Here is a 27490-nt window from a genome sequence, read left to right as displayed (position 1 = left end):
TACGTCAGTTCAGTGCAGCATCTGCCTGGAGCTGGAGGATGCATCGCCCGCCTCCTTTGCACAAGGTGTTATATCCCTTAGGTGAGCCCTGCAGCTGTGGGAAGCTGCTTTTCACTCTGAATTTCCCTTGACCCTTGAATTCCTCCTGGCTACAGCTGCTTGCTTTTCCTCTGCCTGGGGCTCTGCCTTTTCTCTACATCTCCATGGCACAGTAGGACTTGCCCTGACCCAGTCAGGCTGTGGTGCTGCAATCATTGCACTGGGCAGCCTCAGGGGAGACCAGTAAGGATGTGGGCCAGGTGAAAAAGGGTCTTTTTTCTAAAAATACTCAATACAACAGAGCTGGCAGTGAAGAGGAGATGCTGAAGCATGTGGCTGGGGCAGATGGGGACCCCCCTTCCTGACAGGCATAAGCTGAGCATAACCCTCAGCCACATTCAACACCACTCACCAGCAGGAGCTGCTTCTGCTGTAGGACAAACTCAGAAGCATCTTTATATTCTGAACAAATAAGGTCATTTAGGCTTGGTTTAAAGACTGGGAAATTACAGAGGCTTTGGTAACAGACACCGGTTAAATTTAACATGTAGATTCAATTACAACCCATTACATAGAACAAATTAAATCAGTGGCACATTAATGCTGTAGCGGATTGTGCCGTGCATCCTGTGACAAACAGGACTGCAGCAGCTTTATGGGGAAAGTCCTGGACAATGGCAAACAGCTACATCATAATCTGACAGATTAGTATTTTTTCCTCTTTCCTTTTTCTACTGCTACACAGGATAATGTGGATGGTCAGAAGAAATAATTATTTTCCACAAGAAAGTTAAAATGGCAGATCTCTGCAACTAATTCTTTGATGAGACAGTTTGAAATGAGATATTACTTGATATCAACTGAATCAAGCAGAAGCAAGGCACTTTATTTATTTACTGTTTCTGTAGGGACCCCTTTATCTTGCCTGTTCTACCTCCCCTCTGTGAAGATTTCCCCTCCTTTCCTCACCATTTTCTAGGGAGAGAGGAAAGGTCTCAACAACCCCCAAAGGAAGAGGATTCATTTCCTTTGATGTGGAATGAGAATTTTTCCTTCTGTAACAATTCATCAGTTTTGAATGATGCAAACTTAAATAAAACAACTCACATCTGCTTGCAGCAGGAAAATCTTTCCCTCAAAACCCTGTGATGCTAAGACTACCTTCCTACAGTTTAATCTTTTGGTGACTGCTACTGTAGTTATTTCCTTTAACAGGTACTACCTTTCTGTGCCTGTGATTTATTTTCCTTTCTGTTATATTTTTCTGATGCTATTTATTGGTGGTTTTCAGTCACTTAAGGCACAAGTCTCAGCCAAATATCTGGTTTCTGTCAGCCGTAAACTTCAGATTTTTCTGAAATCCAGAATTAACTCTTTCCTTACATCTGTCTTCACTAAACTCCCCCCACTTTCCCTTTGAATTGCTCTCTTCAGGATTTCAGAGAAATATTTCCTCTACCTTAGTGCAACCTTACCCTTTCAGAGGAGAGGGTTGCCCATGGGAGGAAGAGTGTGAGACAACCTTACAGCCTGCAAATGCAGAGACCTGACCCAACTTCAGCACAGGTGAGGATGACACACAGCTGCCTAGCAAGACCAAGGGGTGTATCACTAACAGGTAATGGATACCTAGAACAAAATAGCTCTCCCTGGCTTTACAGTCTTGATTTATAAGAAAAGAAATGCACAGCAACACTTGATTTTTATCACAAACCTGTGGGAATCAGTAAAAACAAAAATCAAGGCACGAATGGCCACAGCTTGATGGGTGCATTGAATGATACCTGGAAGGTGAGGAGCCTTATAGAGACACAAATGTGCTGGGAGCTGAGGGGAATACCAGAAAACCAGCCACATAATTCTCCAAAGCAAAATAATTTGGCTGAACCATGCAATAATTAGCAATAAGAAATCTTCCTGGCTAGTCTTTGGTCAGGAACATGGTTCCATTTATCTGTTAGGATGATGCCTAAGATCTCCTCTTCCCTTTTTTCCACCACCAATGAAGCTTTGCTGCCACAGATGTATGACTTGGACCCCAATCCTGCAACATGTTCATTGTTGTGTGAACATCATCACTGCAGGCAGCGGGAGAGAAGTGGGGAATCCCACAAGTACATACAAGATTAGGACTAAGCTCTACTTACATATAGTATCTGTTACCCTTGATGTTAAATCTTTAAGACCAAAAAAACCCAGGTGAATGCAGAGATGCTTTGGGTATTGGGCCACTTAGATCTCCCAGACCAGATCACACCACAGCCTCAGCCACCAAAAAAAGTAAGAGGTTAAGACCTATGTCTGAAAATGCTGCAAATATACACTTACAATTAGAGGCCCTCTGTTGTTTTCACGGTACTTGTTCTGGAAGAAGATATAAACCACGGTGGCAGCCAGTGAGTAGAGGAAGGCGAAGACTGCAATGGTGACGAAGAACTCTGCTGAAGAGGAGAAGTCTCCTATCAAGGAGAGCTTTTCTCGGCGCTTGCCTTCACAAGTGGGAGCATCGAAATTCACTTGATGCAACCTGGAAAACATCCCAAAGAACAGCAGGTGAAGCATAGAAAAAGGAAACTGTTACCTGAATAAAGATATAAATACGTTTGTTCTGTCTCCCTATCTCATTCCTGTTGCGCTTGATCTCCTGATTGAATAACTGACCCTATAAGTAGTCTTGCAGCCTGTGCTCTTCAGAGCTGCTCGTACATGTGAGGTTACTTCCACGTGCGTGTCTAGGTGAGACTGAAGACCTGAACGCATCTTTTAATCAATCAGAGAAAAGTTGATGTTCCAATGGTTTGGTACAAACCCCCTTCCTCTCTAGGGCTTTGCCATGGCAACAACTGAAAGATGATATGAGATACAATTTGATTCTCGAATTCTTACAATCAAGGTGGCAGAAAACAGATCTTACGCCCTATACTAAGACCACAAGATGCCTGTGCTTGGTTCACGACTTTGTTGTGTAAAATTTCCTAGCGCATAGCTACCTGGGGCTGTTAGCCACATAGCGCTTCTACATCGAAAGCTTTTAAAACCAAGCTGCAGCAGAAATACACAACCTGGGTCAAAGAAAGGGTCTGCATGCCCTGATTTAAGCAATCAAAGCCCTAACCTTGTACTCATGCACTGTTTGCATCCAGTGACTGAGCTAATGGATTTGTGATTCTGTCTGGCAGCTCCTGTCAGACCCTTTTTTTCTACAATAACTTTAATTTCTGATTCAGAAAGGGGATCCTTGGCAGGGGTGTTTTGGCAGGTCCTGTTGCATGGTCCAATTAGCATCAGTGGGGACGTGGGGCCCAACGAGGGATCACGCTGTTCTGCTCTGCACGGGGCGAGTGGAGGGGACAAAGCCAGCAGCAAGTTAACAGCAGCAATTAAAGAAGTTATGATCTGGTGCGGAGAAAAGATGAGGCCTTCTGGGAGACATTCCTCAGCTGAAGGGCAATTAATGTGTGCAACAGCAAGCCAACGGCAGCAGCAGCCATGAATATATGACTAAATAAAAAGTTAGGTCCCCAGAGGAAAACAAAGTGCCCACAGTAGAAATCACAGAAGATGGATTAATGGACATCGGAGGATTGCATGACTTCTTGCTTTTTCTGGTCCAGACTAAATGTACCCAAACGTGTAGGCAGAACCTTTTCATCAGCAGTTGATGAATAACACCGGTTATTTGCCTCAGGCATTTTCTTTTCAGGCTATAGTAGTGGTGGGATGAAAACAAGGAAGGCATCTGCCTAGATTGCAGAGATGAGCTGCGGATGACTCGCCTCCCCTACGCGAACCCAGCAAAGTCTGACGAAAACTGAACACATGAGACTGTAACGCTCATGATCAGACAGTTTCCTGACTTGGTTTCAAAGCTTCCTGGCATCAGTGCACACACACTTTTCGTCAGGGCTTATTGTCCTTTCTTAAAGGGAGGGGAAAAAGGGGGAAGGAAGATTTTCTAGTGCCTCACGCCAATTTTGCAGCCTGGAGAGAAAGCGGTTTTGTTTTAACCCACCACCAGGATTATGGAAAGATTTGAAATGTATGATTTGCATGGTCTGAAAAGAAAGCTCTCTCTGCTTTCCTCATGCTCAGCTGCTTGGGTGCTATATTGACACAGAATGAAACTGGGAACCTGGCTCAAAACCCCTTGGAAAGAGCAGCAGCACCTGTGGGGCTTTGGATCAGTAGGAAGCTTGGCCCTGTCCCTCCTTCCCCAGGGGAACGCAATGCTGTGCAGCCAGAGCTGGTCCTCTTCAGGTCTCCTCTCCAGAACCCGAGGCTGGGTTCAAGCCAGGTTTCACCTTCCACCCGGCCCACGGGACACATGTGACAGTGCACAGAGCCAGGGCTGGGGACCACCCTGGGCTCCCGCCCACCCGGAGACCCAGGGTCTCCCTATCAGCCCACACTTTGCAGCTCAACACAAAGGCGTTCAAGGTGTGGGGGGGTATTGCTTATTTCTTTTTTCCCCCCTCTCAAGCCACCAAATGCTTAAGTAGCATTTTCTGGTTCTTACATATTTAACCACATTTGCTGCATCTGAATGGCCATGCTCAGGTACCACGCTGACTTTGACGGCCCCGCTGCGGGGTGAGGTATTTGCTTTTCCAGCTGAGCACAGCACGAAGGCTCCAGCCCCTCTCACGGCAAAGCCAGGCTTTGCTGCGATGACGGGAGCTCCATGGTTTTGTGTTACCACCTCACACTGCAAACAGGCTTTAGAGAATTGCTCTGACCCTCACATTGCTTTCACAAGCACTGTGGAACTGAGCTGAGCTACATTAAATACAATCCAATTGTGCTGGGGAAAAAAAAAAAAAAAAAGAACAAGGCAACTCTACATGCATTTTATTGTGTAAAACACACCTTTAGGGTGGTTAGGTTTTTCTCCCCTCGAGTCCTGAAATAGCACACCAGGCAACGCATGGTGTTGCAGGTAGCAGTTCAAACTCCTGCACATACCAAAGATGAAATAACTTAACGAATGTTTTTATCAAGATTTAGACCAGGAGATGCTGCCCACCCCCTGCATCACTGTCTGGCCTCAGACCCCACAGCCCCATCCAGTCTAATCACCAACCGCCCTCCAGCCTTTCAGAAACATGGCAAAGTAACTGACACCACTTTCTTTTTATTCCCTGTTTTCCTGACTGTACTTTAGTTCCGAATCGTGATAAGCCAGAGAAAATGTTCATATATTATATTAACATCTAGTATCTTCCCAGCAGGGCTTTTGTGGCCAAGCATCTGTCAGGGATTCCAGATCGCAGAAGCCTTCTTCCATCAAGTTATTTTTATTCACTTGCTTTTCTTTTTAGATTTCCCTAGCCTCTAAGAGGATGTGCAGTAATTAGTGCCTCTTGTGGCCATTTCACCTCTGCCCAAACAACGGAGATCTCAGTTGTGCAAAGGGCCCCAAAATAGACCATGAGTCAGACCTGGGAAGAGGAGACAGACAGGGAAGCGAGGTGAGTGAGCCAAGCCCTGCGGTGGTTAGGGTGGATGCTGATTTCACAAGAGGCATTTGAAAGGTTTCTTTAAAGCAGGGGAAGATCAGTGACAGAAAATCCAGTTTTACTAATCAAAACCTCTTTGATCTGGAATGGCATCTCAGAGGGAAAGCTCTGATTTTTCCACAGGTGTTGCTGAGTCAGCCTTTCTGGGGGCAGGATGGCTTGGTGATGACTCACAAAAAATTGCTTCTACCTCTGCCTCCCACTTTTGATGCAATTCTACCTGTTCCACCTTCTACTTCCTTGTGACTTATTCTTTCATTTTCTCTTATCTCTTTTTCTTTACACCTCACCTTTTCTTTCAAGTCATCCTTGGCCAGTGTCTTCCTTCTGCTGCTTTGCTTATCTCCAGCACCACCCCTGCCTTTCACCTTTGCCTCTCCATTTCCTAAACAAAATCAGGAGCCCCAAGAGTGGCTCTTTGCAACCACAGCCTATGTGCTTTGTTAACATCTGAGTAATACTGTTGGGCTGCATTAGCAGAAGTGATTTTCACTGATTGACGGACAGTGCAAATAAGGAATAGTTTGGTAATAAGTTTACCTAATTAGGGAAAAAAGTAATGAAAAATCTCTTCTCCCTAATTTCCTCCAAAAATGAGCTGGACAGTGCTTTTTGCCTTGTATTGCAGAGTATTGTTATTAATTCAGAAATAAAGCTGATGACTCAGGAATGTGACCTTGCACCCCACACTCAGCAGAGCAGCACTAAGGTCAGCCTCGCTGCTCATCGCTATGACACCATCCCCTTCGCCTGCTGGGTCTGTTTGCTAACAACAGCCATGGTTGTTGAGCCATCCAGGGTCTGAATTCCCTCAAACTCACCAGAATCTGAAGCAAGTCCACCAAAGGCAGTCAAGTTTCACTGATGAAGTCACAGTAATTAATTACTCAGAAGCTTCTGAGGTTTCTTCTACCATTTGGCAAACTTTCTGTTGCCGTGGGAAATATGATGACAAGACAGCTATATTGTCTAACTTGACAAGATCTGAAGAGGGCAAGAATGTTTTACAGTGGAAAAAAAGGATTTTTACATTGTTCCACAATAGCGAAGAGCAGTTACATTTTCAGACACTAATTACCCCTGCTCTGAAAACAATACATGAAGCCAGACACGCTGAACAAAGCTACAGCTGTTACATGTGCGTGGGGGAGCAGAAGCTGTGCTCTCTCCATGTAAATGTGAAGTTGCCTTTTCTTCCTGAACTTCCTTAGTACAGTATTCAAGCCATGGTTTGCTTTTAATTACAGCCCCTCTTTTCTTTCAAGGAGCCTAATCCACCTGATGATCCTTGAGCCAACTACCTCCAAGACCCATCCTGTCCCATGTCCCACTCTACCAGCAGACACAGCAGAGCCCAAGCAGGAGAGTCTGCGCCAAGTGATCTAATCTTGTCTGACTCAAAAAACCTCCCCCTTTAGCAGGGCTTAGATTTGAAACCAACAGAACATGCAATTAAAGGCAAGTATGTGCTCAAGTATTATTGATGAACCGGCACAGATTTCCTCTCCTGCGCTTTGATCAGTGCCTGGATTAATAAATAACAGATAAAGTTCCGCCTCCAAAAATTCTCAATGGGGTTTTACTGTTTCTTCATTCCGCTACTAGGACATGGGAGAAAACAGGCAAAAAAAAAAGCTGTTTTGGCAGATTGTCCTATTTTCTGAAAATAGCATCTTGTAATCCACCCCCCCACCTGTCTACATGCTTGAGCAAAATCTGCAACACCCACACACGTGCTTGCAAGAATCCAAAGATCCATTATCCTTTCATTGGGCTTTATTTCCCCCTCACTTGTTTCTGGTAGTCAAACTGTCAACTGTATTTACTGTCTGCAAAGCAGTGACAGAAATACACCACAGGAAATTAGTTACCGCAGGTAGTGCTCACGGAGGAATCTGTTGTGAAATGTTTATCTTCGCTGATAATCTCCAAAATGAGGGAAAAATGACATTTCAAACCACAGCAGTGAAATGCTGAAATGCACAGGGCCCCTTAGCAAGTCAAACTGCTCTGGTGAGGCACAAGAAGGTGACAAGGAGTTCATCTTCCTTTCTCTGGGATGTGAAGTAAAGGCATTTCTTTTAGCTAGCCCTGGAAACTGCATCTTACTCCTTTCAGAGGTCTGTGCTGATGTGCTTTCACACTGGTGCCTCCAGTCAGTCAGTCCCTGTGCAAGTGCCCCTTCTCAAGGTGCTGAATATGGATTTTTTCATAGGTTTAGTGGAAGAACACTAATAAATGGGAGCCTTCCCTCCCACAGCAGAACTCATCATTCCCATAAGACTTCCCTAGAGATATTACCTGCACAAAAAAAGATAACTTTAAAAGTAACCTTTAATACTCAGGTGAAAGTAGAAATCTGCCTGAGAAAGGTCTTTTCTTTAATGAAACTGAGGTCCACTGACTCTTCCAAGCCTGTTCTCAAGAAGAAAGCAATACACCTCACTGCAAAGAGTATTTCCCTCAGTGCTGGGCATCCCTGTGTGCTTGGTGCTAAATCCTGGCTATCCGAAAGGCTGCCCACACAGCAAGGAACAGGCTCCCTTCCAGCCTTTGTGAGGGTGGACAGAGCTGAGCTCTGCAGCTTGCTTCCCTCCTTCACCCCAGATGTGCTCTCCAAGGACAGACCCCTAAGGGGGGAGACCCTGCAGCAATGAAGCCACTCTACAAGCTCTCATGAACTCTTGCAGAGGGAGTCATTGCTAAGCAGTTGCCCTCAGCCCATATTTTTTGCTAATTATAACCATTATCCAGGAGTTCCCATAGGATCTGGATCTTTGCACCCAGGCATCCTTGAGCTGTTGAAGTCAGGCTCTTTTTGAGGCAGCCAGCCTGTTAATACCACATTTGATCTGCTTGAAGTCATTAATGCTGAAGTTCTCTCCAGCCCTTCAAAGTCCAACAGCTAAAATGCTAACAGAGCCCTGGACAGCTGTGGGGATGTGATGGGCTTAGCCCAGCAGGTACCACAGAGACAACTGCTTTCTGGCTCTTTTACACCTCTGATGTTCTGGCAAAACCGGAGTTTTCTACCCTTTTGCTCACAGCAACAACTCTTTCCCACCCCAAGCCTGCTCCCTAACAGCTCTTTTTCCAGGATGAAGAAATTACCATTTACTTGAGCATTCCCATTCTCCACCTGTCCCATGATGCACATCCCAGCTGCCTGCCTATGCCACAGCCATTCGAAACTGTGAGGTGCCTATTGATATCTCTCATCCCAGCAATTTCCCATACCTCACGCTACCAGCCCCCCAAAAGAAACACCCTGTCCCCATACCTACCACATACCCATTCCCCACAAAATCTGTTAATTTTTCTCTGGAGATAAGAAACAAAAATAAAATTCTCCATCTGACTCATCAAATCAAGCTTGGTCTTTTGTTTCTTTGTTTTCTAGAGGAAGAAAGGACACAGTTTGCTGATCAAAGAGTATTTGAAAGTATTTCACTTTGAACTTCTGTCCTCTCAGTTTCTTCCAAAATATACCCCAAAGCCCATATATCTCTAGAATTATTCAACACCCCCAGTAGTTTTACACAATTACACACTTCAACTTGCAAACACTTATTTCTAACTCCTGTCCTGGACATTTGAACACCCCAAAGATCTCCTCTTTGTCACAACTGCCTTCAGTGGTTTATAACCATGCAAACACATGTCCAGGGCAGCATCACCAAAAAAACCCAAGAAGATGCTGCTGGGAAGCTCACCAGGAAAACTGTAGCAACCTATATTCTCTTCTGGTTCATGTCCAGTCAAATTAATGGAAAATATTACCCCCCATTTTCAATTTCTTAACTTGTCAGGTTCCCAGCCCTCATTGCATGTAACTGTTGTGCCAACATTTGGCCAGTACTATTTTCCTACAGTACCGTTTGTAACGGCACAAGCTGCCAGCCACAGTTCCGTCTCAACACACCACACTGCATGTGCCACGCTGGGAGAGGTGGTAATTTCCCCCGTGCAAGCAGCTCGGAGCAGGCACATCGCAATGCTTCCCAGAGCATCACAACATGCGTGCCCTCTGCTCCACCCTTCTCCACCTCACATCTCTTCTCCTGTTAACACAGCAAGTCAGAGACCCTCCAAACTGCTCAGGTTTCCAGGACGGGAAGCTACAAAACCCTCTGAGGACGGAGTCTAAAGACACTAGAATAAGGACAACCCCAGCGGTGGTGGGGAGAGGGCACCAGTGCCGTGTCCGCAGTTGGGATCCCTCTTGCAGGACCCAGTCCCATTGATTGCCTTCACAAAGCTCTTGGAAAACAGCCCATGCAACAGCTTCATCACACTGAGGAAGAAATGTCCCGGATGCGTGCCAGCCATAGCAGTGAACCTCCCCAGACTGTGCACGTAGCAGTAATGCAAACCCTAGTACTCCATCGTAGCACCAAAAAAGAAATAAAACGGCTCATTATAGAACACACACTGCCAGGAGCGCTCAGAAAGCTGAGTGGGTGATCCCAACCCCACTTCCAAGCCTACATCCAGACCCAGATTTATCTCCTGAGATATTTTCACAGCTCTTCTCAGAAACACATGCTTTTCCTTGCTGCGTAAGCAGAGCACAGCACTCAAAGACATGCTCCACCGGTCTCTACAAACCCAAATACCTTCTCGGATTGGGCACGTACATTCCTTGTGGCACAGACTGGCAGCATTGCTCTCCAGTTCCCCTTCACTGAGCTATTTTCTTGGGGTGAGCTGCTTCTCGGGCACTGGAAAGCTTAGCTACTATCTCTGAAGGAAGGTAACTCTTTATTATCTTAAAAAAGTCATAGTGTCCATGGAACAACACAAATTAGGAGGCCTGGAAATGCCACAGGCATGTATTTGCATTGTCACACAGACAACTGTCCAATGCTACCTGGTCCCACCATGAGATCCTGACTGATCCATGGCTCTGGTGTCCCTCCTGCTGCCCTCTCCTCTGGAGAGACACGGGAATCAGCTTCCAAGCTATCAAACCTCTGTCAGAGCAGGACAAAAGCATCTATTTGAAGAACAATCTACAAAGATCTAAACATCTAGAGATACATCATAAGCAATAAAAAGCATAGGCCCAAAACCCAGTCACTGAATCTAATAAGACCATTTTTGGAAAGTGAGTATCACAAATCCTCGTTTGCATGGAGCAATATGGGACCGCTGAGCCCCCCTTCCTGCACCCCAACACATTCTGCTGCTGCTCACACTCCTTCATGGCATTCAGACACCTCCAACTCACCTTGCTTTCTGCAATCAAACAAATAGGCCACGAACTCCACGTAAAATCAATTCAAATTCTTGGGTGTCACCTGATGTTCACATGGAACTACCTGAAAGCATAAACCCTTTGCCCTGTTAGAAGCAGCGTCCACATACAGTTTAATCTAGGTTTATAAACCCTGAAATCAGCAGTTTCATCTCCAGGACCAGCTGAGATAAATGAAACACCAATTACAGAAGATGCAGCAACTTCCATTCTTTTGTATTGTATTTACATTAACTTCGTATTTTAACTATAATGGCCCCAAGTATATTGTCCTAAGGCACTTAATCAAATTAAGTCCTCTGTAGAGTTTTACGGCATGACTCCAATAAAGCTTCCAGTTAAAATATTTTCATTTGAAGTACACATCAAATCCTTTTCTCAGGGAGCCTGTGGGCTCGATCGCAGACTGAGCAGCACACGGGGCAGGAGCCAAGGCAGACTTGCTGACAGACCTGTGGACAAACTGCCAGCACCTTCACACCAAATAACCCATGAAGTGTTGTTTCTGGGAATCCAGGCAGGACAGCGAGAGGCACCTCACTGAGTGGGGCTCTGCTGGGTGGGGTTGGACACCCACCCTCTCCGGAGTCTATTAAATAAGAAATATTGCATTAAACTCTTTGGTAAATCAATTCCTGTAGAAGCCAGGTGCGGGAGGAGACTGAAGACATCCCAGTTATCCAGGAAAGGGAAGGGGAAACCTTCAGGGCTGCAGCACAGAGAATGCACATTTGGGAGCAGAGGAAAGGGGAAGGATGTGTGTTTGATTGTCCCTTAGCTGGGTCGCCACACTTCATCTGGGGTGTGGGATCAAGTGCTAAACAAAGCAAAGCCAAAGGTTTCTGCTTTGGTTGCTTTGGTACTGGCAGCATGAAAATGTGCAGAAAGAAATTTGTAAGGGAAGTTGTAAAAAGCCTGACTTTTAGAAAAAGCCTTTGTGGCAGGCACAGATAAAACACCATCGCTGCACAATACCGCAGAGGCTATTCATGAATATATATTAAAAGTTCAAATTGTGAAAAAGCTGCCTATATTAACAAATCCAAAAGTGACTTCCACCTTAACAACAAATTCTAGCTAAAGTATTAATGAAAAATTTTTCTGGCAGCAAAATAGCGTTAAGCATAAAATACAGCCTTTATGAAGCGAAATAAGCCAGTCTGGATCAATACCATCTAAAGTCATCAAGAATCCAATTACTCTGAGTGCCAAAAGAATAGTTTCTAGAAACGAACAAAGATTTAAGCAGCAGTGTTCTCCCTCCTCCGTAGGAGACACCATCTTCAGAAAGTTGCTACCACTTTCCTTCCTCACTTACTTCCCAGCCAGCTGTGTGCCCATGAACTCTGTCATGCAATGTTTGTGCATGGATTATTTGTAAGAGAAGACAACAGCTGACCAGTCTGAAGAGTTGCAAAGCAACACAAGCCTCCTCTGTGGTCCTTGTTCAGTCCTCAAGGATGTGTTTGCTTCAAGTTTTATGGGATTAAAAACTACAAAGTAGAAGCTGGAGGATAACGGCAACTAAGACAACCTCAACATCTGGAAAAATCTTGTCTGCAGAACTGCTGCCCTGTGACAAACTCACTGGCTGGAGTAGTCAGCCTCTCCCTGGTTGTGCAACGGACCAGGGACTTTAGTTTTACACATACTGGTAGCCAGACCTCCTTCTCTGACCTACTCAAGCAGCATATTGTGCAGAGCCCAACACAGCAACAGCACGAATGAGCAAAGACTTTGCCACTTATGCAGCCACCCTTAGGCCGTGGCTTCTTGGCTGTGTACAAAATAGTTTGGCACAGAAGCTAAGCCACTCAGATCAGCTAGCAAATTGTGTGGGCAGGGGATGACCTCTGCCTTCATACAGTGCATCGGTTCTGCTAAGGACCACGTGCAGAGGGTCAACCTCAAAGAGAAGGTAAAGATGTGGCTGTATCATATTTCTAGTGGTTTTCTATAGATCTCATGCAGGAGCAAAGTGTCAAGGGACTGGAAGCATCTTCCAGCCCCTGACTGCACTTATCCACAGTTCAAACAAAAGTGCGAACTGGCAGTAAAAACCATTCTTTAGCCAAGTTGTCAGCCTTGAAGGTGTCTACAAAGTGGGTTTTGAAGGTTGTAACTGGGGGCAGGAAGAGGCACTCAAAACTAGAAAAGTCAAAGTCATCCTTATTGTTGTCTGTTTTAATCAGACCAGCAATGATTTCAAACTCCCTGACAACAGGAATTAAACTGTACGTTGTGCTCACTGACGGCCACTTCTGCAGACCAGGGCTGTCCAAGTACAAAAGCACAGACATTTCCTCCCATTCTACTATCCTCTTGGTCTGAAGACAGTATTCCCAGAGACAGTGTGGTCATTGAAGACTCATGGACACTGGAAAACACTGATTTGCTGATTTTTAATTACTTCAGTAGTCTGTAGTCATGCACAATATAAATCAAATCATGTTTCCAATAATAACTGGAGCTGATTACAAAAATGTGAAATATTCTTTCCTATTAAAAACTATGTTCATGCAAAGCTGGAAAGAAATCTATTTTTTCTGCAGACCCTGCTCACCTTTTCCCTAGCCCAGGAGAGAATGTAAGAGCTAATGGCTCTAAACCAATAGCTCATTGATTAGAGTTCTCAGCTTGGCTACGAGAGCTCCACGTTCAGGTTGCTTACAGACTTGCTTCAGTACAGAGACTTGACCGAGGTCTCTGATGACTTCACCTCCAGGGAAGACATGTGCTGGGGCCATGTTTTTAAATAGTTCAGAAAGTGCTTGTGTCCATGTCATTATGGAATAAAATCTTTTTACTGGATTTCCATTGACAAAAATACTTTGAAAAAAATGGAGCTGCAATTTTCTGGACAGCCCTATAAATTACCAGAATGTACAAATCAACTAAAAAAACCTCCAAAATGTCTGTATTTCCTAGTTAAAAATACATCTTACTGCTTCAGCCTGCTTTGCATCATTAGGTCACATTGATTATGACAAGACTTTTGTGAAGGTGTCATAATTTGAGATGTCTGTATCTTGAAGGATTTTATTTGCTGAATTTTTCTCTGCAGGATGCAACATTATGCTCCTCACTTGCATCATTTCCAGTTTCCACTAACAGTAGTTAAAACCTAGAACTCCTTGTTAGGCAAATCTATTCAGCAAGAGGCCAAAATTAGGTATAAAAAAGCACTGATGAGATCAGGGTTTAAAACTGTTGTGGAAGAAGATAATTAATGCCACGACCAAACCCTTAGTGCCCATCCTAAAGAGCCAGTTTATAGAACTGGGGGTACTGATGAAAGTCTCCAGCTTCGCTGATGCATTATTGAACACCTTTCCTTGTCAGTTCGGATGTTAACCCCAGATCTGCAGTGCTTGAGCACTGGGGTGGTCACGGTTTACCAAGGAAAAGGACTAGATTAATGCAGGTTTCATGGACCAACCCATTGCAGAGCCAGAAGGGACCACTGTGACCAGGCAGCTCGTGCTCTTCGCCACTGACCTTCACCCGACCATCCCTGCAACTCCTGTTTGTGCAGACACACAGCTATTCAAAAGGCACCAAGTTTTGATCTAAGAAGTGCCAGGATGGAGATTGCTCTCTTCATTAAGCTGGAACGGGTCATGCAGAGTTTAACCAGCGCCTCTCACCTTCCCGGGAGCTCTGCCAAATCCGCCTGGGAACTAGGGCATCTACATTCTGGCACAGAGCACACCTGAAGCTCCTGCAACTTCTGCTGGCTGCCTTCTGCTTCCGTCTACCCACAGAACTGTTACGAGGCCACGATTTGCTTTTGCAGAAGGGGGAAATCTTCTGTGCAACGAACACAGGGATTTTAACCGTCTAGATGACTTTATTCCTTCCTATCTCCCATCCTCAAGTGGTATGGCAGACCAAGACAGCTGGCAGGGGAGCCTGCCATAGTTGCTGAAAGTCAGCATAGCAGCCAATTACTTCGTTTAAAGACTTCCTATTTATCAGCAGCTCCTGGACTCCCAGACATAATAGACATTTATAATCTTTTGGCCAAAATGTTTTCTACTGAATTCTGTCACAAGATTTACTACAAATGGATAATAAAAAAGAAGGCTAGCACGCTCTGGCACGGAAATGTGCTAATATTAACGGAGGCTTTTTCCAAAGAAAGATAGTTGCAAAGCATAAAGAGTTAGCTACTTTCTCCTTAATTATCATCTGTAGCTTCTAAGTAGGCAATTTAGATCTGGTTGTCATATTTCAAATGAAAGACTAGCCTACCCATCGCATGCAGACGAAGCGTACGCTTTAAAGGGGGCTCAATCGAAATGTCTTTATTCAAATGAGGTGCTTAGAGCGAATTAAAAGCTCCCATAAAATACAATTTCCTTCCCCTTCAGAAGCAAGGATTAGTTCAAGAGACAGTTTTACTATCACACTGGAAAGATACTAATAGTTGATTTAAAATAAAATGGAAAACAACATTTGTTTTGCTCACTGCTCTGATCCAAAGATGTGCACAGCCATATTCTTCCATCAGGAGCTCACATCACCAGGAACTTTCTATTCTGTTCCACTAGTAACTATGGCTCATCCTCCTAACACCTATGCACATACTTACCTTAACCATTGGCTTAGGTGAGACTGTTTTTAAAATTTAATCATAGAATCCTCTGGGCCAATATTTTCCAAGTAGCTTGTGGGATGAATGCCGTAGGAAAAGGCAAGATACACTCCAAATGAATTCCCATGCAGCATTTAACTTGGGAATACCCTCCATAGGTAGGCTGGGCTACAGCACCTCCAAAAGCTAAAGGCAAGAAGATTTTAGTTTGGGATCTGTCTCAAGACTTAACGGATTCGTATTGGAACGCTGCCCCCTCGCCATCGCACTGCAGCCCAACCTCTCCGCTCCGGTTCTCACCCTGCCACAGGTCCTGTGCAGCATCACAGGAGGCATTCCTCCCTCTGTCCAGAGAGGATTTGCCAGTGAGATAACCACAAAGCAGCAGGTGATATTATCATCTCTGGCTGGCAGCGTGCTGCCCGCCTGCACAGCACCGCGTCATGAGAGCGCTTCTGCTATGCAAAGTTTCATTTAAATCAGTAGCTGAAGAAGCCCAAACATTTCAGTGCAACTCTGCCAATTACAAGAAAAACATTAAGTTTCTGACATGAACAATTAAGTAGCAAAAATCTTCAGCACAGACTTGATAAGTCTGAAAACTGAACTGGCAACCAAACCAATTTGCTTTTACAAGGATTGTTAAAAAGCACCTTAAAACAATAAATACCAGCAACAAAAACGTGCACAGTAGGTATACTAGTCAACCACTTGCTATCAAAGTTAAAAACAATGAATAGCAAAGTACATGATAAAAATGTTGCTGGGATCAGAAGAAAATAATAAAAATAAACAAATAGGACCTTCACCAGGACCCTTACTGCAGAAAAAAATGTTGCCTCGGGCACTTGGATGAGTGACAAATCCAATCTGAAAGGGTGATGGACTGCGAAAGTAACAAATAATTCCAAGATGCTGATTTTCCCCCCCCCCCACTTGAATCATTACTGGGGTGAGGGTCAAGCTGATGAACAACCTAATGCGTGCCAAATTTGCAATAGATACTGTACCAAGCACATATCCTAATGCTGAGAAAAACTGCTAGTGCGGGGCCAGAGAGATTTTTCCATATTTGAACTTGTAAAACTTTTGAAATGCATACACAGGTATCCAGAAGAAAGACTGATTTGTGTTTTAAAGCATGAAGAGGTAAAGAAATCCTTTGTGATAAAACTAGAATCAGACAGAAGAAATGAAAGGAAACTTCGGGTGACTATTTGAAATGGCCTTACGAATATCAGCTTGGACATGGAGGAGTCTGTCAGGATACCCAGAAAAGTGTGGCAGAGCTCCAGGAGGCACTGCTGGGGGGTATTAGGGTTTGGACTACAGGTTTCTTTGCGTATTACAGCGTGACTACAGGGTCATGGATGTGGGTTGCAGGAAGCTTAAATGAATTGTAGTTGCAGATAGAAAAGCATCCACCTCCCCTTGTATTCCAGGAGAGATGGAGCCAGATTCAGGTTTAAGTACTCAGCAGTGATGCTGGAGAGACTTCTCTGTGGTTAGTGCACCACAGTAGCATGAACCCTGGCACAGGGTACCCCTAAAACAGGGAATGACTCTGCCTCTGCACGCTCCTGCCACACAACAGCCCCGCAGAGGTACCCACCACACGGGCTTTTCTCTGAAGGGATTGCTTCTCCCAGCTATGCATAAGCATCACTTCAGATCACTAGAGGAGACCATTAGAGTAACTAATGTACTTATCTGTACTTCCTCACGTCTCCACTTTCAAAGGGCAAATGAAGCCAGGTCCAGAATTAAACTGGAAAGAGAATGTGATTCTGGCAGAAATAAGCAGCAATCACCTTATGCCGGGGGTTTCCTTGGTGCTCCACAAGTCCCTGCTCCCAGTTACAATGGCAATAAGATAATGCAGGAGCCAAGCACAACTATCATCTTAGCGTAATTTTAAACTAATATTAATTATTTCTTGATCTTTTTTAACTCTACCCTTCAAAACTCCCTGTTTGCTGGAACTAACCATTTCTCTTGAATTTATTTACATTGTTTGCCGGAGACTCTTGCAACTTCTAGGTTGAAGTTGAGAAAAAGAGGGTCTGGAGACAGCCCTTGGTTTGCAGAAGCATCTGGAGCTACCTGCTGGGGCATGCAATGCTTCAGTACATTCAGGACTGGCCTGGGGCTACATGAATCACTGGTTTGAAGTCAGCTTGGCAATTAGTATGTTGTAATCACACATCCCCCAACCCCATCAGCACTGGTTTTGCCCTCCTGCATCCTCCCTTTCTTTTTCTAAGGTGATGGACCTCAGAAGCACATGGTTACAAGTGAAATGCCTCCCCTTTCAGTCTGGAAAACTCCCTTCCCCTGTCTGATCTTGCTTTAATGGGAACACTTTTAGGCTCCTTCAATTTCGTTTCCAAAGCATCCAAGTCTCCTTGCTTTGCCAAGATGTCCTGTTGAGGCTTAGAATTTTGTTTACTTGCTTAAAGCTCTTGACACTTAGTCATCTACTAGCCAAGGTCTAGCAGTTCGACTTCTAGAAATGAAAAGCTCAAGCTCACAGTAACAGGAATGAAAGCAGGCAGTACCACAGCTTTCTTCATTTCAAGTCATGCTGGAAGGCACAGCTCAAAAAGCAGCGCACAGGTATTCGGCTGCTTCAGTGTCACTGCTGACAGCCACAACAGCACCACGGTGTCAGCAGCATCTCTCCTTCCACCTACACCTCCCCCAGCTGTCAGCCAATAATCAGAACACTGAAGGCATTCGAAAGGAAACTGCCATGTGAATATGGACTTGTTCGGTCCTGGATGCTAGAGAGCTGGTGGCAAATTCATCCTACCTACACAAAGCCTACATGCCCATGCAGGCAGAGGAGCTTCAGGATCACAGTCTTGGTGAGGGAGCTTGAATTTAAAATGTGTCTGCTTTGTCCAAGGGTATCAACTGCTCTAATATGAGATGTTACCCTTCCTAATTAACCTCACTCTTTTTAGAGCATCCCCTCTCCACTCTGTGGGAGAAGCACAGGAGAAATGCAGAAAGAGCAAATTCCAGAGGAAGTCAAAAGAATATTTAGATAAAACAGTAAAGTGACACCAAGTTCCACAGGTAGCACCAGGCCAGATTTTCCAGTCACACATCTGCTACCCCACATAGTCTGTGCATCTTTGCACACTTTTTGCATGTGCCTCAGGTTTGCATGGAAAGTTCCAAATGGCACAAAACCTGAGTATATTCACTCTGCTCCCCAAAATACCAGCTGGTTACGTGTCATTTCCCTTCTCACCTGAGAATTACAGGTACATTCACACCATGTGGTCATCCACCCCACTGTACACGCCACACACCCCACCTGAGCACACCCAGCCACAGCTGGGAGCCACACAGACAGTTCACAGGCCAGCCACAGCCTCAGCTGGATCCCTTCTGCAAATAAACTCAGTTTCGCATCATCTTTCCAACATGATGGAATGCTACAATTATCCAGCAATTATTTCCAGTTTTCTAATAAGCAAGACTGTTGGAAACTGCAGATCCAGCCACTTCCTTCTTAGAAGCAATGGTCGACCAGGAGATACTTGCTGGCGACTTCATTTTATTAACTTTTTACATAAAGTACTATTTTATAATCACGCAAACTAAAAGCACTTTACTGTAGGGTGTATTCTGTAATGAATGCTGGAGAAATGACCTATTTGGAAGTGAATCACATTACAAATTCACATAACTCAATTTTCAGGATCTCTCATGCATACTAAGCAGAAATGAAAGAAAAAGCAGACAAATTCAAGACAAAAAAATAAACATTTGTAATACCAGGAAATGTGCCTCTTTAGACTAATAAATGTGTGTCAAGGAAGAACAACAGTTCAAGGAATCAAATTCAGTTTCCAATATTTGGAAGTTGCCGTATTTGAGAACATGTTAAGAAGTAGATGCTATTACATCTGGTCTGTGCATAGCAATCATAAGCAAACCAGTGTGATTTCCCAAGGAAGCAAAATAATTTTAGAGTCACAGTGTACTAGACTTGAGATTGGATTATGCTTTCTTTTCTTAATCATCTCAATTCCTTAAAGAAATCACTTATACAGAAGTGAAAGGTTTTTAGAGTGGACTTGACATCTTTAAAAACAGAAGACTCTAGCTATTCTTTTGAAGCAGGATCCTAAATGATGTGAACATTTTATATATATATATATATATATTTAACCTCACTACAGCTTTCAGACATACTTAAAACATGAAATCTGTTTTCCTAAGTCACTAGGTTCCAAGCTTTAAAGTATGCAGGCACCAAGAGATGCACGACAGGCAATTAGTAGAATTTCCAAAAGCATTTCAAAATTATGGTTCAAACTTTTATCTTTTGCTTTCCCTTCCTCATGGAGTAGCTCTTCCAGACTCTTGCTACTCCAGTGGCTGGAAATCCTCCATCGTTCCCTGCCTAGTTAACAGCTACACAACAGTTAATGGATACTTCATCCCCATTTTCTTCTTGGGCCAATGGGTTTTTGCTCTTTCTTCTTGACTGCTTTTTTCCACTCCCTGAGCTGTCCTGGCCTTTATGGGGCTCTGTATGCTCACAACTGCTCTCTTCTTCACTGAGCTCCCATTTCCCAGCAGTTCCCCCAGCCCCAGCCACACCAGGTCTAGATAAAGCCATTCCACCTGCACACCCGGAGCCTAAACAACACTGTGAGGAGAATTCAGGAGCCCCAGACTGGTGCTTAATCAAAAGCTGCTGTAAGTGATGGGAAGCCCCATTGGAAATGGGCTTTGCACCAGCCCCCAAATGCCTGCCTCCCTGCAAACGAACCGCCACGAACCAAACCGGGTTACCTGAAGGGGTAGGCAAAGGCTATGTCAATGTTGAGGTCACTCTCTGACTTGTTTGCACAGTCCACACTGAGGCGCAGTCCTCCAGAGTACCCACCGCATGTTGCAAATGCAAAGATTGCAAAAAGCTGTCAAAAACAAACAACATTATTTTATTTCCTTTCAACAACCACCGCAAGCAGATCCATGCAGCAGCTCTCGCTGCAGCACCGGCCCCCTCGGGTCAGGTTATCCATCACTCCGTGCATTCAAAGCATTGCCATACGTTACTCCTGAACCCTTCCCAAAAGCAAATGCAGAGAACCACAAAACGTGAAGCTCTAGTGCCACTCGTAGACAGAAACATCACCATTTGTCTGTGACGGGCATTTCAGCCATCCCCTCCTGTCCTGAACCCCATTTGGGATTCACAACCCAAACAGCTATTTAAACCATCCCACTGATGGGCAAGCTCGGACAAGAGAGAAGGATGAACATTGACTGAGCATAACGAGTCAGTCTTAACCCAGATAAAACACTGGCAGAAGTATTTATATTATAAGAAGCAACCAGGAGTAGTAACAGTAGACCAAGACAGTTCATGTGGCCACCATCCCATTACATGGCAAAACACAGAATCATGCTGCCCCTCTTCCATTTCATGTATGTCTTGGAAAAAACACCATTTTTTATTATTTTTCCTAAATTGCTATCATACCCCCAGATGGATATAGAGGTGCAGTGAACTGACACCCAGCAAAACAGAAAAAATAAATCAAGACTTAGGATAAGCTCAGGCAAACTAGACAGGAACAATGAGCTTGGGTGGTTCTGAGGCAAACCTGTATCACATCTTAATGCTTCAGGAGAAGGTGAACAAGGGAGTGCACAGGCCAGAAACACATCAGCATTTATATTCCTATCAAGGGTTCAAACAGAGGAATTGGAAGCAGGCAGATGTCTAAAAGCATCACTGTTTTCCTTGGAAGACACTGAGCAGAAGTGGGGACAGTTTATTTATGCAGTTGTAATTTAATTTAAAGGACAGAACAATTTAATTTGTTAATTGTAGCACTATAGCTCTGAAGTAACTCCATCAGCTTTAATAGAGTTAAACTGAGATCTGCAGTAGGGCAGGTATGGGAAACAAGCAAACACCTGATCCCAGTTACAGTTAAGCAAGCTAAAAGTCAGCAACCCAGAGGAAACAAACAGTGTGCACATCTGGAGAAGAAAACACATCCTTGGACACTGAAAAATTATACAGCAAGCAGATGTAATGGCAAAATAAAGGACTGAATGATTCAGTAAAAGCAATATGGAAATGTAATAAACAGAAAAAATATACCTATCTATCCTTGCCGTGCAAGGCTCTGCAAAACACACCATTAATCTTAGCTCTCCCAATCCACAGTACAAGCAAAGCCAGGCGCTGCAGCAGCCTCCTTGGACTTCAGCTTTGCATGTGCATCTTTTCCCCAGACACTGCCAGGTTACAGGGGTGACTCCTGGCCCCGGGGTAGGGAGACTCTCCTCGGCTGCAAGGTGATGTGCCAAGCACAATGGAGCACAGAGTAACAGGAGAATAATGGAAGTTCCCACCTGGTTACTTAATTCCAGTGTGACCAGGGCAGATCACCAAGGACAGATTTGCAAAGGTGCCCAATGATAAGGAAAGTTGATAAAAAACTTTGGTTGAATCAACTCTTCTGTTGAGCTCACTAGAAAAAGAAAAGCTGAACTTTACTGTGAATTGATGTTTTAAATATGTGCCATGGAATAAGTGTTTCTACTATAACATTGTACACTGTTCCTTCATCCTAAATGAGACGCTTCCTCTGTAAATACAAGAAGTTTGACCTTACACGTAGTGCAGCACTGAAAATCAGTATTAATCATCTCAGTTTAATTTGTGAGGCGACATCAGAAAACAATAGATTAAGGAGAACAGGAGAGATTAGTACTGACCTGCTTTCTGCCCTAATTAATGGAGTTGCAAATGCAAGTGTTTTGCAGATACATAGGGAGGCACAAAGATTAATGCAGCCATATATAAAGAAGGAACTGAAGGGCTGCAGTGTGAGATAGACCTGCCACAAGGGAAGAGCCATCACCTCTCAGCATGGGCACAAGCAGAGGAAAGATAGACAATGGAAATGCATCTCCCTTAATCAAGTATTGGAAATCAGTATAAACGTGTGCCACCATGATTATTCACCAAGGCCATGGAGCCATGCCCCAAAACACAGCTCAGGCTATTCCTTCGCAGAAAGGATCTCCTCCAGAGTTCCCAGCTGCTCCTCTCCCCTACTGAGAGCATCTTTGACAGCAGACTCAAGCACCCAAAGTCTCAGTCCTTCAGATAACCCACACCCAGCCTTTACTCACCCTTCAGCCCCACATTCAGCTCTTCAGATGCTTCCACTCATTCAGCAAACCCTTCAGCCTCCTTCCTCTCCAGCCACAACCCACCAAGGCTGCCCACCCACTTCCATCCTTGCTCAGCACACACTCTACACCCAGGCAGAATCCAGAAGGCAGGTGGAAGAAGAAAAAGGACCCAGCTGGTGATTTTTATACCAAACTTCAGCAAGGTCTCAGCCAACCCGAGCTTGGCTCTCTGCCGAGGCTGGATCAGGTGCTGCTAACGGCTGGGACAGCCCAGCTGCCATAAATGCCCAGCCAGTCCCCACAGCTGTGTGCTGGGGCCATGCAGCACCTTTTGGAAGCATATTTATGTTTTGCATTGAAGGAGAGCAGGGTGAGGGCTGTAAATCAATGTAAATCCCTTGGGGTATCTCAGCCAAGCAGCAGGCATAATTCTCCCCTGACACAAGCAACCTTCTCCTTCTTACCTCTGCATTTTTCCTTTTTTTCCCCCCAAATTTTGCTGCTTTATGTTGTCAGTGGAGTGCCTGGTGCAATAAGCCAAGATTTACTTGTCAGGTTTTGTGCACACTGTAATTCCATGGCAGTTGCAGGAATGCTGTAAACACCACTGTATTTTATTATATCAGGATTTGTGTAAATGGCAGTTGTAAACCCCATAATGGGAGCTTTATGGGCCAGATTCAATAAAACCTCCATCTGCGAGATAATTTTATTGTATCTGGCCTCTCTGAAATTGAAAAGTTTATGGAGAAAGGGAAAGCATTTCCCTATGTTCCTATTTACTCTTTGCCTATAAATCCACACTCAGTACTAGTCCCATCTGCAGTGTGCATGCATATTGCTCTTCCCCTTTACATTAGATAAATCTCCCCAGCACACGGTTACCTCTGCTTAGCACATGGCTCCTGCCTCTCAAGGCTCAGCCTCGATGGCCAGTGCTGCGCTCGCCTTCCCCGGGAAAGTGCCAGCCAGCAGAAACAGTCCCCTCAAGGCAACAAATCTTCGCTGCGGTGTCTGTGCCAGGCTGCTCCTGCCCACTGGCATGGGAGCTGGGCAAAACCCAGCCACCCCCTGGCACCCCGTCCCTCCTGTGGCAGCGATGCAATGGGAAGGTCGGTGCCTTTGCTCCCGCCTGGGCCCTCGGGGGAAATGGAAAATGTCTGTCCCCAGCCTGGATCAATGCTCCCCCCTCGATGTGGGATAACACCCCAGGCAAGCATCCTGCTGGCTCAGTGTGCACTCTGGAAGCAGTTACCAACCCACCCAACGAGGCCCCAGGCCAAAGGGAGGGGGAGGAAGGGATGTTATTTGGGATGTTATCCCTGGCACAGACTGGAGCAATGTGCATCTCCCGTGTCCAGTCCAACCTGGCCGAAAGATCGTCCTTCTTCCACACGGTTTCAAACATGCCTCTAAAAAGGCAGCACACCTCTGAAGCTTGCAATGCGTTTCTGTATGGTGGTTAGCACCCCGTCCCCTGCTCCTGTTATGGGATATTCCCTCCATGACCCTGCAGCCTTGGCCTGTGCTATTGGTATATTTTTGTAAGGAAGTCAAGTAAATCCTATAGTCTAACTTATCCAACAGAAATTATATTTATTACGGTACTGTGCAATAATAAACGGCCTTCCCTGTCAAATCAGATTAGCATGTTTTAAAGATCAGTTGGCTTCTTAGCACTTTGAGAAAAAACAGCCATATAACTGCCAGCACAGAGAGCACATGCTTCTTACACCAGCTCAGGGCAGGCAAAGGTTCATCAGCTTGATCTACAGGATCAGCTGGAAACTTGCCTTCTTCTGATGCCAGGATTCAACACCACGGCAATGGATCCTCTAATTCAGTATTCAGGAGCTGTTGTTTATCCAGACTCCAGATTCCAGGCTGGTCCCCTCGTTTCCCAGCCCAGCCGTCCTCGGTGGCCGGGGGCTCAGGGCGTGCGATGCCCTGGGGGAGCTGAAGTCCCAGCTGTGCGTTAGACAGTTGGCAATGCCTCAGCACGCGACCCCAGACATCACTCATCCCATCATGGAAGGGAAAAACGGGATGGTTTCCCATCACTTCTCTGCGTTTGGCTCTCCGACAATTCCCCTCAATGCCTGCTGAGCGACAGGCTTGCTGTGCGCACCAGAAGAAGGCAGAATGGTTCCTGACAAGGCGAGTTAAAAGGCTTATGTAGAGCATGTTACACCTAAAACATCCTGTTAAGAAGATAACACTGTCATTTAAAATTGATGAAACTTTTATATAAGCCACTTGCTTTTCCCAGGAGCACGTCTTCCCCTTGCAGCCGCCTTTGGCAGCTTGCTGGCAGATGAGATGGAGCCACTTTGGGCATGCACCTCTAATCCCCCTCATGCAAAGGAGAGATCCCCCCTCTGCCAGAGGGCTCTTTGGCGACTCCTCCAAGATAGTGAGACCTTAAAAAGAAACCACGTCAGGCTTGCGTGGAGCTGTGGTGGCCAAAGACAGGCTGCGAAGGACACATAACTCACTCTGTGGGTTCATCTTCAACATTTTCACTTGGGGTTGAGGGAGGAAAATGGGAACGAGCCTGCTGGACACTTTCCCAGAGAGGTCCCCTCCAGCCCCCCACTCCTGCCCTAGCACTGAAAAGCTGAGGGGAACTCCTGACACTGCTAAAGAGCAACCTGAAATATTTGAAAACGCCTCCTCTTTTATTAGTCAATTTTACACATTCAAAGTGTTTTACAAAGACATATTTTTTCTGGCATCATTTCTGGATATAAGACTTCCCTTTCCCCAGATCGCCATAATAAAGAGACTGCAAAGCATTTGCCAAATGCTATATTGCTTTACACTTTCTGCCACTCACCACGGCCAACGGCTCACGTGAGACCAGGGAGGGAGTGGGCAGCTCCAAGGGCCCTGGAGACGTCCCCCCGCAGCCAGCATCACTCACCCAGCAGAGTGACTCGTTAAACTGGGATTATTTATTTATAGAGCAGAACCAGTAATTGAACATTATTATTAAGACCATAAAGGGAAGGTTCAAAGGCACTAAATGACTGTACGGGAAAACATTTACTGCAGAGATGATGGCCCAAAATATGTCACCAGTGAAAGATTAGGAAGCACTCTCTCCTCCAGGTCTCTGCCTGTTTCTTTTTTAAAATCTGGCATTTTTCCTGCACAGATCTAAACTGCAGACTTCCTGGAATCACTTCTCCTACATACAAGGCTTTGTGCACTGGAGATTATCAGATTATTGACTTTGGGATTCCTAATTATATCAACTTGACTGGTTGATGAATTGGAGGTGGATAGCATCGCAGCCAACGCAGTGCTGGGGGGTAGGCGATGACTAGCAGGAGTCATTTTCCTCCAACAGCTATACAGGGAGAAAGCTGAAATATATTCTGCTCCCGCTGAGAAATAAACCCTAAAGCAATAGTTCACTAATTGCTAGGATTTAGCGTGCCCCCTTACAAGTAAACAGCAGCATTGCAAAGAACGATCCCGTGTCTGCCCAGACCTTGTCTGCACGGAGGGGAAAGCCCAGGGATGAGGGAACGTCTTGGAGTTTGGGGCTTGAAGAACCACATATGCCCCATCTGGGGAACGTTGTATGTCTACCCAAACATCGACCCCAGCGGTGCCTCAGGTTTAGCACACTGCTTGAAGGACCACTCAAGCAGCTGTCCCGCATCAGGAGGCACTTGCAGACCACAGGCACCTCCTGGGTGTGGTGGCATCTGGGAAAGGGCTTTTGGTGTCACCGTGCTGGAGTTGGGGATACACAACCTGTCCAGATCTCACACAAAGCACCTCATAGCTTTCACTCGGCTATCAGACTTAACGTTTCCAGCATCTTCTGAAAGGGGAGTGGAAATGCAACTACAGTTGTGTTGGAGAAAAATTCTTGCATTAACAATTTTGTATGGCTTTACACTGAGCTAAATGAATGAGGCCCTTTCTTATGCATCCATGTGGCAAGGACAGATATTGCTGGAAAACACGAGGTCGGTGGGATCCACACGGTGTGAGCTGCCATGTCCCCAGCCACTGACACCCATCTGGAGGAGACCAACCTGCTGCAAGACCTCCGCGCTGGGCTGGGGTCTTCACCGGGGCATATGCAGCAACAAACCTCTGTTTGGCATTTTAGGGCACCCCGCAGAGAGCAGCCCTGGATGCTGGTGGCTGGACGGAAACACCTGACCCCATGGTGGGCAGGAACCCTGCAGCATCCTCTGTGTAAAGCTCAGCATTTCATTTAAAGCTTTGCATTTTTAAAATTAAAAAAAAAAAATTAATTTGATTCTTAATGGAAAGATTTATGGAAATGAAATTGGGGTATTTTTAGTGAGTAAAGATCATGTTATAATAATTTGGTTCTACAATACTTTAATCCCAAGGAGACAATTTTCTCTCTTTTTCTTTGAAGGAAACCTTTATCTTTTTTATTCATCTTCCATTGATTATTCTAAAAATCCCATTTAGTGCCACCACCTAATGGTATGGTAGTCTTTTCTCATTATATTTTAATAGAATAAAACCCAGCTGTATATGAGAGGATTAGATAGCCATTCGTTGAGGTAAAGAACATTGTTCCTCCAGATGGCCAGACGGAATCTGTGTAATGCTTTTCCTATTTATTAAGATCAAAATGTAATACAAGTTGATGAGTTGTGTTTCATCCAGTATTTAATGGGTCAGCCATAAAGTTGAAAGTTAATGCTAAGGTTGGCATCATGCATGGAAGAGTTAACAGGCAGAAAATAAAGATATCTCTTAGGGCAAAGCTACTTACACAAGTGGGGCAGAAATGGTAAGCTCTTCCAGGCCCTCTTAACCATTTGACAAAGGTTTGAGATAATCGAAGACATTTACAAAGACCTGAGGGTTGGGTTGTTTTTTTTTTTTTTTTCATTGTAT

The 27490-nt window shown here is 44.9% G+C and overlaps 1 protein-coding gene across 2 annotated transcripts in view; it reads right to left on the bottom strand.

Moving 5' to 3' along the window:
* SYNPR (synaptoporin) overlaps positions 1-27490 on the bottom strand; it is a 110832-nt gene that overhangs the window by 10146 nt on the left and 73196 nt on the right. For both annotated transcript variants that reach the window (XM_074913881.1, XM_074913882.1), the window contains 2 exons: positions 20225-20349; positions 2368-2566 (listed from right to left, as the gene is read on the bottom strand). In XM_074913881.1, the coding sequence (XP_074769982.1) occupies positions 2368-2566; positions 20225-20349 (324 nt within the window). The remainder of the gene's footprint in view (positions 1-2367; positions 2567-20224; positions 20350-27490) is intronic.

The sequence above is a fragment of the Athene noctua genome, chromosome 10 (genome assembly GCF_965140245.1).
Source record: "Athene noctua chromosome 10, bAthNoc1.hap1.1, whole genome shotgun sequence".
Classification (NCBI taxonomy): Eukaryota; Metazoa; Chordata; class Aves; order Strigiformes; family Strigidae; genus Athene; species Athene noctua.
Note: the sequence above shows the minus strand (reverse complement) of the source record. Positions and strands in the feature narration are given on the sequence as shown.